The sequence below is a fragment of the Hippocampus bargibanti genome, linkage group LG06, assembly GCF_051943395.1.
Source record: "Hippocampus bargibanti isolate YZ-2025 linkage group LG06, ASM5194339v1, whole genome shotgun sequence".
NCBI lineage: Eukaryota > Metazoa > Chordata > Actinopteri > Syngnathiformes > Syngnathidae > Hippocampus > Hippocampus bargibanti.
Genome location: NC_142739.1, coordinates 9,387,629 through 9,402,500, shown reverse-complemented (window position 1 = coordinate 9,402,500; position 14,872 = coordinate 9,387,629). Strand labels below are relative to the sequence as shown.

Here is a 14,872-nt window from a genome sequence, read left to right as displayed (position 1 = left end):
GATGGGATACTCGTGATGAAAACCGAACCAGAACTTGGTTATTTTTGCCTTGGGGGAAAAAAAGTCAGCCAATTTAGTTTGATGCGGCCACTTTAGCGGCTGAAATTTAACAGGAAGTGTTCAGGGAAATGTGTTCCAATTGAACAAGAAGTCAGTTACTTCGGGACCTGAAATTGGTCGTCTGGGGTAATTTATGTAACTTGGCTATTTTGTGTTGTTCTGTCACCAGAACATTAAAAAAAATCTTGCTGATTGATCTAATGGCCTATCGGCAGAGGGAGCAATGCCACGATGCATTTTGCTACGCTTGGATTCAAAACTTCCAGGTTGAGTGAACACTGCCGCATGTGGCTGCCGCTGCTCACCTGCAGAAAAGATATCTTGTGACTATAAAGTGTCCTTGAGAGTTTTGAAAGGCGGTTATAAATGAAATGTATTATTATTATTATTATTAAAACCAGCCCACTTAAAAACCATCAAGTGTGAGCAGAGACAGACTTGGGCAGAGTTGTCAGTCTGATATTGGGTGGAGGAGGGTGTGAGTGGGGTGGGCACCGTTTTCCTTCATTGTCTGAAAAACTCTGGAGATGATGGAGACACATGGACACAATAGCGGTGCACGCTAGGCATGCTGGGAAGCCTCTTTAGCCCCTTTTGCACGACACAATAGCGCTTCCCTTTTCCCGGCTTAGTGTCCCGAGTGAAAAGTACAAATAAATATGAAGTTTTCCTGCAAGTGTGATAACAAATCGTTCGGGATATTTGGGGTGGGATTTCAGGATGAGCCTCAAATGCGGTTTTGCCTTTCCAGGTGAACTTAATTTGACTTTCGCAAAAAATTTTTAACGTCCTGCTGTGCAAGGTTTCAGTATTTTGGTTGTTTATTTATATATTTATTTTTCAGATTAAAGAAAAAACATTAAAAAAGAAAATCTGTGATTATTTCAATGTCTGTGTATATGTATTGCAACTAGAACTCTGAATTAAACTAAAAAAGCCAGAATACAAAAAATATGCTTTGATCACATGGAAAATCCAATTATTTCAAAAGAATAAAAGCAACATGAAAAAAAAATCAGAATTAGGCCTTGATTTTATACACAAAAAATAATTCACAATGACTGTAGTCTTTTGAAGAATATTTCTATATCACTTAAGCTTTAAAACAAGCTAAAAAAGTCTCCCCAGGAAAAAAAGACAACAATATGTGTGGGGAGCGACGGGGGGGGGGGGGGGGGGGGGAGATTTAGCTTGTAGTAGACGTGCACATTCCACCATGACGTTCCTGATCCACTGCAGAAAAGGATGCTTTGATCCTCTCCTCTTTCATTTAGAACTGCTTCATGTCACAAAGAGGGTACAGAAAGTGCTGAAGAATGAATGACTCTGTCTTTGTGTTGTCATATTATTTGTTATTTAGTTGTTTTTTTTTAACTTTATGTTACTTCTGGGTTGAGTGAACGCTTACGCGTGTGGCTGCCGTTGTTCACCCGGAGAAAAAATATCCTGTGACTGTAAAGTGTCCTTGAGAGTTTTGAAAGGCGCTTATAAATGAAATCTGTTTATTATTATTATTATTATTATTATTATTATTATTATTATTCAGAACCTTCCAAAATTAGAGTAATCATTTTCATAATCTTAACCGATGTGGTCAAAGGAAGGACAGTAGACACTTAAGTTTAGTGTCACGGCGTCATCACCAGGTTGAAACTCAGAGACTGGAAGAGGCATCGAAAGGCAAAGTGGAATTAATTGGAAATAAATGAAAAAAATATTGAGAAAATCAAACTGTCCAAAAGGCAGTGAAATATTCAAGATTTCTAAAGTATCAAGGTCAAATTAAGTTCAACTGAAAAGGTTCTAATGCATAATCGGTTCATCCCGAAAATTCACTTTAAAGCCTCGAACTTTTTCTTAGTAGTGTATGTGAATGTGTGTGTTCGAGTGTTAAGCATGCTTGTGTGTGTGTGTGTGTGTGTGTGTGTGTGTTAAGGGGGTTTGGGGCGTCACGGGCCTCAACTGGTTCTGTTCGACTCGGACCATGCCTAGTATGGCACCAGCCGGCGCTTTATGTGACCCAGGCATCCAACCTCATCCTCTTCGCATTCTCCTGCTCTTGCGGCTCAGTCGAGGCGGGCCGCAGCAAGACCATGGTGGGTTGCTGGACGCCGGGCTGCTGGTGGAGCTGGAAGTCCGGACCCCCACCGCCGCCGCCGCTCCCAGCTCCTCCGCCCCGGCCCTGGGCGGCAACGTCGTCCCGGTCGCTGCCGTCGTACGAGCTGGCGTTACTGCTCAGGCTGTCGACGGGAGAACGGCCTTGGCCGCTGACGGAGTACGACGGCACCACCGGCCCGTGGACTTGCACGCCGCCGCCCAAGGTGGAGCAGGGAGTGCTGCGGTCTCGGTTGGGCGACACGGGCTCAGATTTGATGTTGACGTGGGGGTTGGTGTTGACCGTCAGTGCTGTGCCATGAGGGAGTGGAGCCATTGGCCTGTAGGGGACAGCAGAGAACACAAAAAGAGTGAGACCTGCTGGACGACAAGAAGTGTGACGACAGTTATCCCTGAAATCGGCCTTCCTTTACTGACTATTTGATTTTAAAAAGTAACGAAGTTAAATTAAATGTTACTTAATTAGTTACTTTTAACAAGTGCTGACAACTCAGCCCTACATGTAATTGCCAAGTGGTTTTGCCACCGCTATCATGAAAGTGCCTTTTTTAAACTAAATTGTTTTTATTGGAAAAAAAATAAAAACAGCCCTTTTGACTCATTGACCATTTACACCGAGCGTGTTCATATGAACACAGATAAATTCATTTGCAAATGCATTTATGTTGTTTCTTGACACATTTCTTCCTGTTAATTATATATAACTACTATATTATTGTTAATTATATATTAAACCACTTTGATACTGTTTTGATTTGATTTTAATTTTTTTGAAAATGAATTTATCTGTGATGAACATGCTCGGCATAAATGGGTTAAGATTAAAAAAATGTTGAAAAAAAGGTTTCTGGATTTCACTGAACCTCATTTTGAGATGTTTTTCAATTGCGCATTTGGTAACTTTGGTATATATTTTTTAAAACTTACAATACAATGCATCCTGCTGACACAACAGCAGCAGCTATAAAAAGGCGCTGAACAAAACAGTTCACAATCCAAGTTCTAATTTGCGTTTATTTCAGTATTTTATTTTTTTTAATTTGTTCATTGTGCAATTTGTAAGAGGAAAATGAGACATTTTCGAACGTCTTAATCCTCGACCAATTCAGTTTTCAACCAAAAATGCTTTTTTATGCCTCTGTTTACAACCAAAAATCGGTTCTCGACCAAACACGGTTCACCTGAATGAACCACTCGACTCCCCTCCACTTGCTTACACGTCACTTCCTTGTGTTGTTTCCCATTGTGACCGCCGCATTATTATCGTGTAGCATTCCATTGTGAGCAGGCGTATTTGTATTGTTCAATCCTGATTTAAAAAAACAGACTGATAACATTGATTATAATGGAAAACGTATCAGTTTTCGAACAGGTTTCTGAAAAAGATTATGGTCAAAAATTGAGGTTTGACTGTATATGTATTGTGCTCCTATATACTGTATACTGTAAGTGCGACCTTTCAACAACTTTTAACAAGACTCATCTTATAACACTGCCATCGCAACTTCCCTGTTCCCTCTCTCGCCTGCAGCTCCAAATGACAGACGCCAATTTCACTCTGCCAATTAGCACTTTTGGCCGCCGGAGGGAACTTTCTTATGTCACATCAGCGGCTAATATGGAATCGTTCCCTGGCATATGCACACGCGCACACACACGTTTTCCATGTTATATATTGAACATGTAGATGGATGACGGCGGGCAAAAAAAGGTCAGAATCAGCATTCCGGTGACAGTGACGGAGTTCAGAGCAGCGGCCTGGCTTCAATGCTAACGACATAGGCAGAAGCAGACATCTTACCCAGAATGCTTTGCTTTGTAATGTAAGTTGCAAAGTGAGGTATCATATTATGTTAGTTTAACATTTCAAATTTTAATAATAATAATAATAATACTAACAATAATAACGCTGTTGGAGAGTGGAGTGGATGGATGCCTGGCTTGAGGAGCCTGCGATAAGAAGGCAGCGCAGAGCGCCAATGCGTATGTGGAACTGTCGCGGCTTGGAATTGAAGCGGATTTATGTGGGACAGGAGATGTGAGACAATCTATTTTCCTCAAAGGATGCTACAGCTGCGTGTTTGCTTTCAACATTTAGCTTGTAGTAGACGTGCACATTCCACCATGATGTCCCTGATCCACTGGTGAAGAGACACTTTCATCCTCTCCTCTTTCATTTGGAACTACTTTGTGTCAAAAAGAGGGTACAGAAAGTGCTTAATTAAGAATGAATAACCCTCTGTGTCTTTGTGTTGTCATGTTATTTGTTATTTGTTTGTTTTTTGTTCTTTTCAAGATGGCGCCGCGAGAGTGGCTGCCTTTCCAGCAGCTTCTGTATTCTGTATTTGTATTTTTTTGTATGTATTCTGTATTTATTTCTACTTCTTTCTTTGCTTTCCTCTTCCTTTCATAACTTTGCTGCTGTGAAATGTAAATTTCTCCACTGCGAGACTAATAAAGGCAAATCCAATAATAATAATAACAACAACAATAGAAAAACTCATCCCGTGACTGTAAAGTGACCTTGAGAGTTCTGAAAGGCTCTTCGAAATCGATGGATAATAATAATAACCATCATCAATAATAATAATACTACTACTACTACTACTACTACTAATAATAATAATAATAATAATAATAATAACACTGTATTTATAAGTGCCTTTCAAAACTGTCAAGGCCACTTTAGAGTCAATTTTCACCTATCGTGAGTGAGGAAGAAAAACACCTGTTTTGGTAGTGAACAGAGTAGCGGAAGATGTGGCAAAAATGGGTCACCTTCGAGATGCACAAGTTAATTGATGTATTTTGGACTAAGCTAACTGACTGCTAACGGAGTCCAGTGGCAGCAGTTTGGGGATTAAAATGACTTTAAAAACAATTTTCATGACAACACCGCCTTGAATAAAACTGTGAATTTGAAGTGAGACAAAAAATACCTTACATGAAAACCAATTTCGAAACCTTAACTTAAAGTGTCCTGTGGTTTGATGCGCAACCCTGGAATCCAAACCTTTGCCTGAAAAGCTGATTGAAAACCCTACCCTCGGCTTTAAACTCAAATTAGCCCAGGTCTGAATTTGGAAATACTACTTTGAAAACGAAGTACAAATATCAATTCAAAACCCCAATTTCAAACACATAAACCGAGGCTTATAAGACAAATTAAAACCCTAACTTTGAAACCCAAACACTGACATCAAATCTTTTCATTGAAAACTGAATTGGAAAACCTTGCCCAACTCTGGTTCATATAGATACACATTCATCTTAAAATCCAAATGTGACTTGAAACATTCTTTTAAACACGAACCCCAGTTTAAAACCTTAGTCATTTGAACCTGGAAAGTAACCCGAGCCATCAGTTATCACCCCAATTGAAAAACCAAACCTTGATTTGGTGTGTGTGTTTGTGCGCCTTACAGCAAGTTTGTGAGCGAGGCCAGGCTGATTGGTGGCGCCGTCTGCTGTTGGGCGACGGTCGGCTGCTGTTGCCAGGCAGCCATGTTGCCGGGCACCAGGCCCGCCGGCGTGAATGTCTGCAGGGCCGTCAGGTCGGCGCTCGTCAACTGGTACTCTGAAACAAACGCAAGCGTGCCGGACATCAATATGCAGCGGCACTGATCCATATTCATCGTCTTCTTCATATCATATTCACGCGGTGGCTTTGAAGTAGCTACAAAGTGAATATTCATTCCACGCCGGGAGGCTAGCGAGATTCTTGACGACATTATTCATGTTTCTTAAACGGGCCTTACTCGGCGGTACCTACTGTCGCTCCGGGCGGACGGCCACCCAGCAACATGCGCCGCGGCTAATGGGCGCAAGAACTACTTCAAACACTAATTCCAAACTGAAACCCTTGTTTGAAACCCGAAAACCCAACTTAGAACCTCGGTGAGAACGCCCCCACTCCATACCCCTGATCTTAACTCATGTAAAAAAACAATTTGAAACATAAGTGGTTGTTTGATACCCTAACGAAGGCTCAAACCCCTAATTCCGGGTAAAAACCTTGATTTGAAACCCCAATTTAACTCATTAACTGCTATTCCCGTATTTATTCGGGAATTAAAAAGTGTGACACTGAGGGGGGGTGTCGATAAAGCGCTGGTCAGACCTTTGACAATATTTTTCCGTTCCATGAGGGGCAGCATTTGCCTTTTGTCCACGTTAGCACTGTTACAGCTTCAGCTGTTGTTAAAGCGCTATATAAAACAATACGTACTGTATTGTATTTTGTATAGCCGCCCCCATTTCAAGCTCAGATAACTCCAGACCCATATAACTTGGGAATTAATACTTCTGATGAAAGAAGAGAGTCTAAGGCAGGGGTGTCAGAATCCGGTCCTCGAGGGGCACCGTCCTACATGTTTTCTCCTTGTTGCAATGCACCTGATTCAAGGAAACAGGCTCGATGGATACACCTGATTCTAATGATCAGATCATCATCAAGCTCTGCGGAAGTCTGACATGAGCCCGTTCCCTTGAATCAGGTGCGTTGCAAAAAGGAGACTTGGAAAACATGTAGGACGGCGGCCCTCGAGGACCAGTTTGACACCCCTGGTCTAAGGTTTCTAACGCTGTGTTGAATATTTATTATATAATTCAATTGACAATGATATAAACCCTGGCACTGGAGTGCACACGTTTTCGCACATCATCTGGGGGTGAATGAGTTAAAGACTCAAACCTTATTGGAAATCATCTCATCGGCTTCAGATCTGAATTTAAAAGCCCACCTCATTTATTTGTTTACTTTTCTTTCATATATGGCACAGTGAACAGGACATTGCACCAGCAGAATTGCAAAGAAATGTAAAACGTTTTATTGAGATGATTATGTGATCTAAGTTTTGTTTTGATGTCTGATCAGATTATTCTCAATGTGACTATGTTTTTCCTTTTCTAACTGTTCTCAAAAATTAAAAAAAAAAAAAACACCCCATGGCTTGAAACCCCACTGCTTGTTTGAAAGCCTACCCTAGGCTTGAGACCCTCATTTGAAACACTAACACTAATCAAGGCTTAATTTGATCTGGGAGAAGCTGAGGATCACAACAACACAACGAAAAACTGAAACCATAATCCTGGCCTGAAACGTTCATTTGCTAGCCATTGGACAGGATCGCAACTAGGAGGCTAACCTGGCTAGCATGAACGAGGCAATCCCATTTGAGGGGGTTGTGGCGCAGCGCTCAGATTTTACTCGACGTTGACGCCAGTGTTACCTAGCGTAGCTCGAGGCAGATGGCTCCCGCGAACGCAAGGATGTGGGTCGCCCGCTAACTGGAGCAAAAACAGGCACTTTCATGTTTGAAATGCTCGGCACACTTTCATGTCAAAAGTTCAGCGCCAATTAAATGTGCGCTCCAAGCTTTTGATGGTGAGTGCATCTACATTGTAAATAAGATGGATTTAAATCAGAATAAATACAGAAGTAAAGCTGGAAGACACATCTTGTTTCATGGACTAGCAAATTCGCCTGATTTTTTTTCTAAAATTGCTATTCCTTTGACACTTTGGTCCATTTTAAACAAACCCACAGTGTGAAATTAATTTCCAATTTTAAATGTTAGTGTAAATATAGAATCGGAGTCGCATATGTATGAAATATAATGTACCGTAACGGTACTCTGAAACAAACGCAAGCGTGCCGGACATCAATATGCAGCGGCACTGATCCATATTCATCGTCTTCTTCATATCATATTCACGCGGTGGCTTTGAAGTAGCTACAAAGTGAATATTCATTCCACGCCGGGAGGCTAGCGAGATTCTTGACGACATTATTCATGTTTCTTAAACGGGCCTTACTCGGCGGTACCTACTGTCGCTCCGGGCGGACGGCCACCCAGCAACATGCGCCGCGGCTAATGGGCGCAAGAACTACTTCAAACACTAATTCCAAACTGAAACCCTTGTTTGAAACCCGAAAACCCAACTTAGAACCTCGGTGAGAACGCCCCCACTCCATACCCCTGATCTTAAGTCATGTAAAAAAAACAATTTGAAACATAAGTGGTTGTTTGATACCCTAACGAAGGCTCAAACCCCTAATTCCGGGTAAAAACCTTGATTTGAAACCCTAATTTAACTCATTAACTGCTATTCCCGTATTTATTCGGGAATTAAAAAGTGTGACACTGAGGGGGGGTGTCGATAAAGCGCTGGTCAGACCTTTGACAATATTTTTCCGTTCCATGAGGGGCAGCATTTGCCTTTTGTCCACGTTAGCACTGTTACAGCTTCAGCTGTTGTTAAAGCGCTATATAAAACAATACGTACTGTATTGTATTTTGTATAGCCGCCCCCATTTCAAGCTCAGATAACTCCAGACCCATATAACTTGGGAATTAATACTTCTGATGAAAGAAGAGAGTCTAAGGCAGGGGTGTCAGAATCCGGTCCTCGAGGGGCACCGTCCTACATGTTTTCTCCTTGTTGCAATGCACCTGATTCAAGGAAACAGGCTCGATGGATACACCTGATTCTAATGATCAGATCATCATCAAGCTCTGCGGAAGTCTGACACGAGCCCGTTCCCTTGAATCAGGTGCGTTGCAAAAAGGAGACTTGGAAAACATGTAGGACGGCGGCCCTCGAGGACCAGTTTGACACCCCTGGTCTAAGGTTTCTAACGCTGTGTTGAATATTTATTATATAATTCAATTGACAATGATATAAACCCTGGCACTGGAGTGCACACGTTTTCGCACATCATCTGGGGGTGAATGAGTTAAAGACTCAAACCTTATTGGAAATCATCTCATCGGCTTCAGATCTGAATTTAAAAGCCCACCTCATTTATTTGTTTACTTTTCTTTCATATATGGCACAGTGAACAGGACATTGCACCAGCAGAATTGCAAAGAAATGTAAAACGTTTTATTGAGATGATTATGTGATCTAAGTTTTGTTTTGATGTCTGATCAGATTATTCTCAATGTGACTATGTTTTTCCTTTTCTAACTGTTCTCAAAAATTTCAAAAAAAAAACACCCCATGGCTTGAAACCCCACTGCTTGTTTGAAAGCCTACCCTAGGCTTGAGACCCTCATTTGAAACACTAACACTAATCAAGGCTTAATTTGATCTGGGAGAAGCTGAGGATCACAACAACACAACGAAAAACTGAAACCATAATCCTGGCCTGAAACGTTCATTTGCTAGCCATTGGACAGGATCGCAACTAGGAGGCTAACCTGGCTAGCATGAACGAGGCAATCCCATTTGAGGGGGTTGTGGCGCAGCGCTCAGATTTTACTCGACGTTGACGCCAGTGTTACCTAGCGTAGCTCGAGGCAGATGGCTCCCGCGAACGCAAGGATGTGGGTCGCCCGCTAACTGGAGCAAAAACAGGCACTTTCATGTTTGAAATGCTCGGCACACTTTCATGTCAAAAGTTCAGCGCCAATTAAATGTGCGCTCCAAGCTTTTGATGGTGAGTGCATCTACATTGTAAATAAGATGGATTTAAATCAGAATAAATACAGAAGTAAAGCTGGAAGACACATCTTGTTTCATGGACTAGCAAATTCGCCTGATTTTTTTTTCTAAAATTGCTATTCCTTTGACACTTTGGTCCATTTTAAACAAACCCACAGTGTGAAATTAATTTCCAATTTTAAATGTTAGTGTAAATATAGAATCGGAGTCGCATATGTATGAAATATAATGTACCGTATTTTAGGCCATATAAGTCACACCTAAAAGCAATTTAAAATCAGATGTGCCTTAAACATGGAACAACATTTATTGGACTAAGTACCGTATTTTCCAGTGTATAAGGTGCACAGGAGTATAAGGCATACCCTCAATGAATAATGGATTTTCAAACTTTTTCAAAATATAAGGAGCACTGGAGTATAAGGCGCACCTTGAATAATTGAAAAACAATTCCTAAATATAATATATAAATGTTTCCAAACATAAGGCACACCAAATTGTAGGCACTACAATAGAGGCAAGGGTGACGACTTCTACAAAGCAAATGTAGTCGGGAGCTGCTGACAATAGTTGCGAGACCTGTTATGACTCATTATTACTTCGCATATAAGGCGCACTTGCGTATAAGGCGCAAGGTCATCTTTTGAAGAAAATGAAGGCTTTTGGGTGCGCCTTATACACCAGAAAATATGGTATTGTAATTGTTTTGTAAAGTGCGTTGTAACCGCTGCAGTGGTTGTGAAAGCTCTCTGTCAGTGACGCTGTGTTGTATTGTATTCCCTTTAGCCTCCTTCCATCTAGTAGCGGCATTATGTAAGCGCGTGTTGTCGCTTTCATTCTCTGTGCCCTATAATGTGGTGCGCACTATATATGAAATTAGTTTTAAAATAATCCCTTGATCGAAGGTGCACTTTATAACTCTGAAGCGCCTTGTAGGGTGCAAAATATGGTAAACGTTAAAGTTAGTCGGCCTTGTGTATCTATTAAACAACAACCGACACCATTTTTTTGTTTCCTCACTGACATCAGAAAAAAGTTTTATAGCATCTAAAATACCCAAAACATGCAGCCTGATATTTTTAGTCAAATGCAAAACACCAATAAAAATTACTTAAAGTGTCCCAAAACTGACACAAAATCAGCTCAGAACTAGGCAGATTTAGAAAGTCCCGCCTTGTTCCTTGTTTGTGACATCACTATTGGTCACACACTGCCTAGCTCCAAAATCAAAACAATGGCTTCAGAGAGTTCAGATTCGGAGAAGATGCTTTCTTGTTACTCATCCAGTTATGAATATGATTCTAATAGTTCTGAAGAGGAAAGCATAAATGTTTGCAATCGATTAAAGAAATCCTTCCGTATCAATTTGAGCCGTCTGGACTCCAATGTAGAACCCAGAAAATGCACAAGATGGCGCATAAGCTCAGTTGGAAATGGACTAATTTGTCCGCTGGGAATTTGTGTGAACTTACACCGTCTTTATGCGTGTTACCGCAATTGGCTGAGATACACAACGATTCACCAATGCATTATTTATGTAGTTTTCCTTCTAATTTCGTGATCACTGTGTTTTAAGATTGAAAAAGTACCCAAAAAGCATTGTGTGTCGCTTTCTCGGTCAGGGGCGTTCCCTTCGTGACGTCACTGAGGGCATCGTCATCAACTCGAAAACAAGACCTCATGAATATTCAGTGGGAGTCTTAAGATGTAAAATATAGCTATATGCAGTGGAATCTTTGTAAAATGCGCTCAGTAGAAGTCATTTGAAGTCATTTTCCAAATTATGAACGCAACTTTCCCGGAGGTGTCAGTTGTCCTTTAAATGGATAATAGGTGTAGCTTAGATGTGCAAAGATTATTTGATCAATCCACAGCTGATCATCAATTAATCAATAGTTATTTTTGAGAATTTACAAATGGTTCAGACCTAAAATTGTCCAAACTGTTGTTGTGGAATTTCAGCACCCCAAGAGTAAATCCTCCCCAAATGTTATAATCATATATAAAAAATTCTGACCAATTTCTGACATGCTATGAACCAAAACAGTGATTGATTTTGAATTTGAAATCATGCCGTTTTGTAAACAAAGTAATGTAGTTTATTCCATACATTGTAAGAATGAAAATTGTAAAGAGCAGTACATTGGGGAGACTCAACAAATTCTCAAAAAAAGACTTTATCAACATCGCAGGGATAATACTAGTGGACCTCAATCGGCAGTACATTTGCACCTAAAAGCTAGCAACCACTCATTTGACGACAATGAGGTTAAAATCTTAGCGAAAGAACATAGATGGTTTGAAAGGGGCGTAAAAGAAGCGATTCTTATAAAACAACAAAATCCTTCATTAAACCGGTCTGGTGGGGTGAGGTTCAATTTGGATCGTTCATACAACAGCCTGCTCAGGCAAAACAGGTTAGGCAACTTTCGCAATGCTGATGAGGGTCGTTATGCTGATGAGGTGATACCGGGGGCAGTGGGGGTAATAGGCCAGTCGTTAGTCAGGAATGTAGGAACAATCAGTGGGGCCACAGGGAGGGGTCCCCCGCCCCCCCCAACCTGAGAGTGGGGACCTATCATAGCTGTGTCCGGCGCCACCATGTCTGGACATTAGGGATATATAAATGGGGCCGATACGACCAGTCAGACTTTAGTTCGCTGACGAAGCCTCTTGGATAGGAGGCGAAACGTCCGAAACCTTCACTTTTGTACAGATGACGGCTGAAGAAACCTTCTCATCGATAAGCATTCAATGCAGTAATAGAAAACGTTGTCATATGGGTCTGGAGTTATCTGAGCTTGAAATGGGGGTGGCTGTACAAAAAACAAACGCTGAGCCCTCGTGAGAGGGAAAAAACAGCCCTAGGCCTGACCAGCGCTTTATCGGCACGCCCCCTGCAAGAAAAAGCTAAACCCGAACAAATTCAGGGATGGCACTCCACGTCATGCTTTTAAATTCCCGAATAAATTTGGGAATGGTGGTGAATGAGATAATTGATCAACCCACTACTGACGATCAATTAATCAATAATTATTTCTGAGAATTTATCTCATTTAGAGACCTTACATTATGCAAAATGAATGAATTTCATCCTCCCAAAACTAAATCTCAAATTTTTGCAATCCTCTATGAAAGTTTCTAACCAGTTTCTGACATACTATGAACCAAAACAGTGAAAATAATTATTCTGTATCTGTGCATTTTTTTGCATCATGAATTTGAAATTAGTTGAGTAATTAGTTTGTTTTGACCCATTACTCAACAATTATTTTAACCATAAATTAACCTGTTATCATTAAAAGAACTGAGTTGCTACGCGTGTAGCTGCAAACAAATGTAAATATGACAAAGGTATTAACAAAGGTGTATACATTAGATAAACACCGTTGTATTTAACTTAGAACTGAGACAAATGTCCATTTTGAACTTTTTCAGAATAAAACCTTATTTTTGTTTAACAATTGGGCTGACTGTGTTGCAAGCCAGTACAAAGGTGTTTCTTGGACTTTATTCTTATTATTTTTTTACCAGTGTTGTAGGCTGTCTGCATGGCTGAAAATGGCGCCAGAAGGCTGGGCGTCGCCACGGAAACAACTGGGGTGGTGAGGGGCTGCGGCACCTGGGAGCCACCTAGCCGCTGGGCATTCTGAAAAGACAGCGGATAATATAGCTCAGACATAGATTGATGCTAAAGGTTAGTTTAGCAAACACAGCACACTGCCCTGTGCTGTGCAGTGACTTGAAAACAAATGGCATGTCCGTCGTCATTGTGGATGATATTTATATTCATATCACCTTTTCTGGATTTAATAAGCTCGATGAAACTTTGCTACCACCGCAAATTTAACATGGGCGTGCAAAGATGTGTTGCACATCAAGTTGCCAAGGTAACACGGGAGTCGTGGTCTTTTGTTGTGGTGAAAAATGTGATGCATGCCATGCTGGTGTGTGTATTTTCATGCTTTTTGGGCGTTTCATTCGTACCCTTGATCAATCTCCTGTCTCCGAAAGCACCCGCATGCTGGGTGGAACAATTACTGGTTCACTGCTCCTGTTCTGCTCCAAAGTGCTAATTGTAGCATTCCTTCATGACAGAGTGTTGGACAGACTGGCTAACTCTGTCCCTTCCACAAAGGATGTGGCGTTTCCTGGTTCACTGCTCCCGCCCCATGCTAAGTGCTGATAGTAGCTTTCCTTCATGACAGAGTTTTGGACTGTTTGGCTAACTGACAGTTACTCATAACACACTTCATCATCGGGGGAAATCACTGGCAAGTGTTCTGTTCTATTTGCACTTTGTGGTGAAGCTTCCTCACAGGATGTAGCACTGCCAGACTCACCACGACTGTCCTGTCCCATTTGTTACCTTTTGTCCATTACAAAGTGTGGAACTGTCCGATTCTGTCTTGTTCTATTTGCTACTTTTCACATTCCTTACTGGCAGGGGGTAGCTTTACCCAGATCACAATTATGTCCTATCCTATTTGTGGCTGTTGTTTGCCTTCCTAACAGGATTAAGCACTTCGACTTCTCCGGCCTTGTTTTTGTCCTGCTTTATTTAGTAGTTTTTGAGTGACTTTCTTAGACAGGATTATCATCTGTCCTGTTCCACTGTCCTATTTGATACTATTGACATCACTTTGTGACGGTTGACACTACCATGCTTGCTTCTATTGTCCAATCCTGCTCTGTCTGCGACTTGTCACATCCTTTCCTCACAGAGGATAGCACTGCCTGGCTGAGTTTTGTCCTGGTCCATCATTTTTCATTTGCCTCTTATCTCAGCCCTACCGAACAAGGTGTAGCTCTATTCTGGCTCTCTTTTCCTGTCTTTTCCAAAACACGACTTGTCGCAACCGTTTTTTAAAGGGCATTAACACTATCTGTCTTTCTACGTCTGTCCTGTCCTATCTTTAATGTGTCGTTTCCCTTGCATCCATGATGAAGCCTAACCCAGCTCATTGAGACTGTCCCGTCCTGTTCTATTTACTACTACAGTAAAGTCTCATTGTATCGATATCGGTTATATTGATAGTACTGCTTATTACGATACTATTTCTATGAACGCAAGGAGAAAATTTACATGCCGCAGGATCGGATATATCGATAGTCCGGTTATATCGATATTTTTCTCCAGAGAATATCGATATAACGAGACTTTACTGTAGTTGCATCAAATTGTTGAGAGAGTTTAGCACGGCCGGATGAACTTGTTTTTTGTAGTTTTGTAGTTTGTTGCAGTTGC

General features: G+C 41.2%; 1 protein-coding gene across 6 annotated transcripts in view; it reads right to left on the bottom strand.

Moving 5' to 3' along the window:
• mef2d (myocyte enhancer factor 2d) overlaps window positions 1-14,872 on the bottom strand; it is a 100,090-nt gene that overhangs the window by 1,151 nt on the left and 84,067 nt on the right. For all 6 annotated transcript variants that reach the window (XM_088998028.1, XM_088998023.1, XM_088998026.1 and 3 more), the window contains 3 exons: window positions 13,156-13,273; window positions 5,599-5,752; window positions 1-2,495 (listed from right to left, as the gene is read on the bottom strand). The exon at window positions 1-2,495 is cut by the window's left edge and continues 1,151 nt beyond it. In XM_088998028.1, the coding sequence (XP_088854154.1) occupies window positions 2,072-2,495; window positions 5,599-5,752; window positions 13,156-13,273 (696 nt within the window). In that variant the 3' untranslated portion in view covers window positions 1-2,071. The remainder of the gene's footprint in view (window positions 2,496-5,598; window positions 5,753-13,155; window positions 13,274-14,872) is intronic.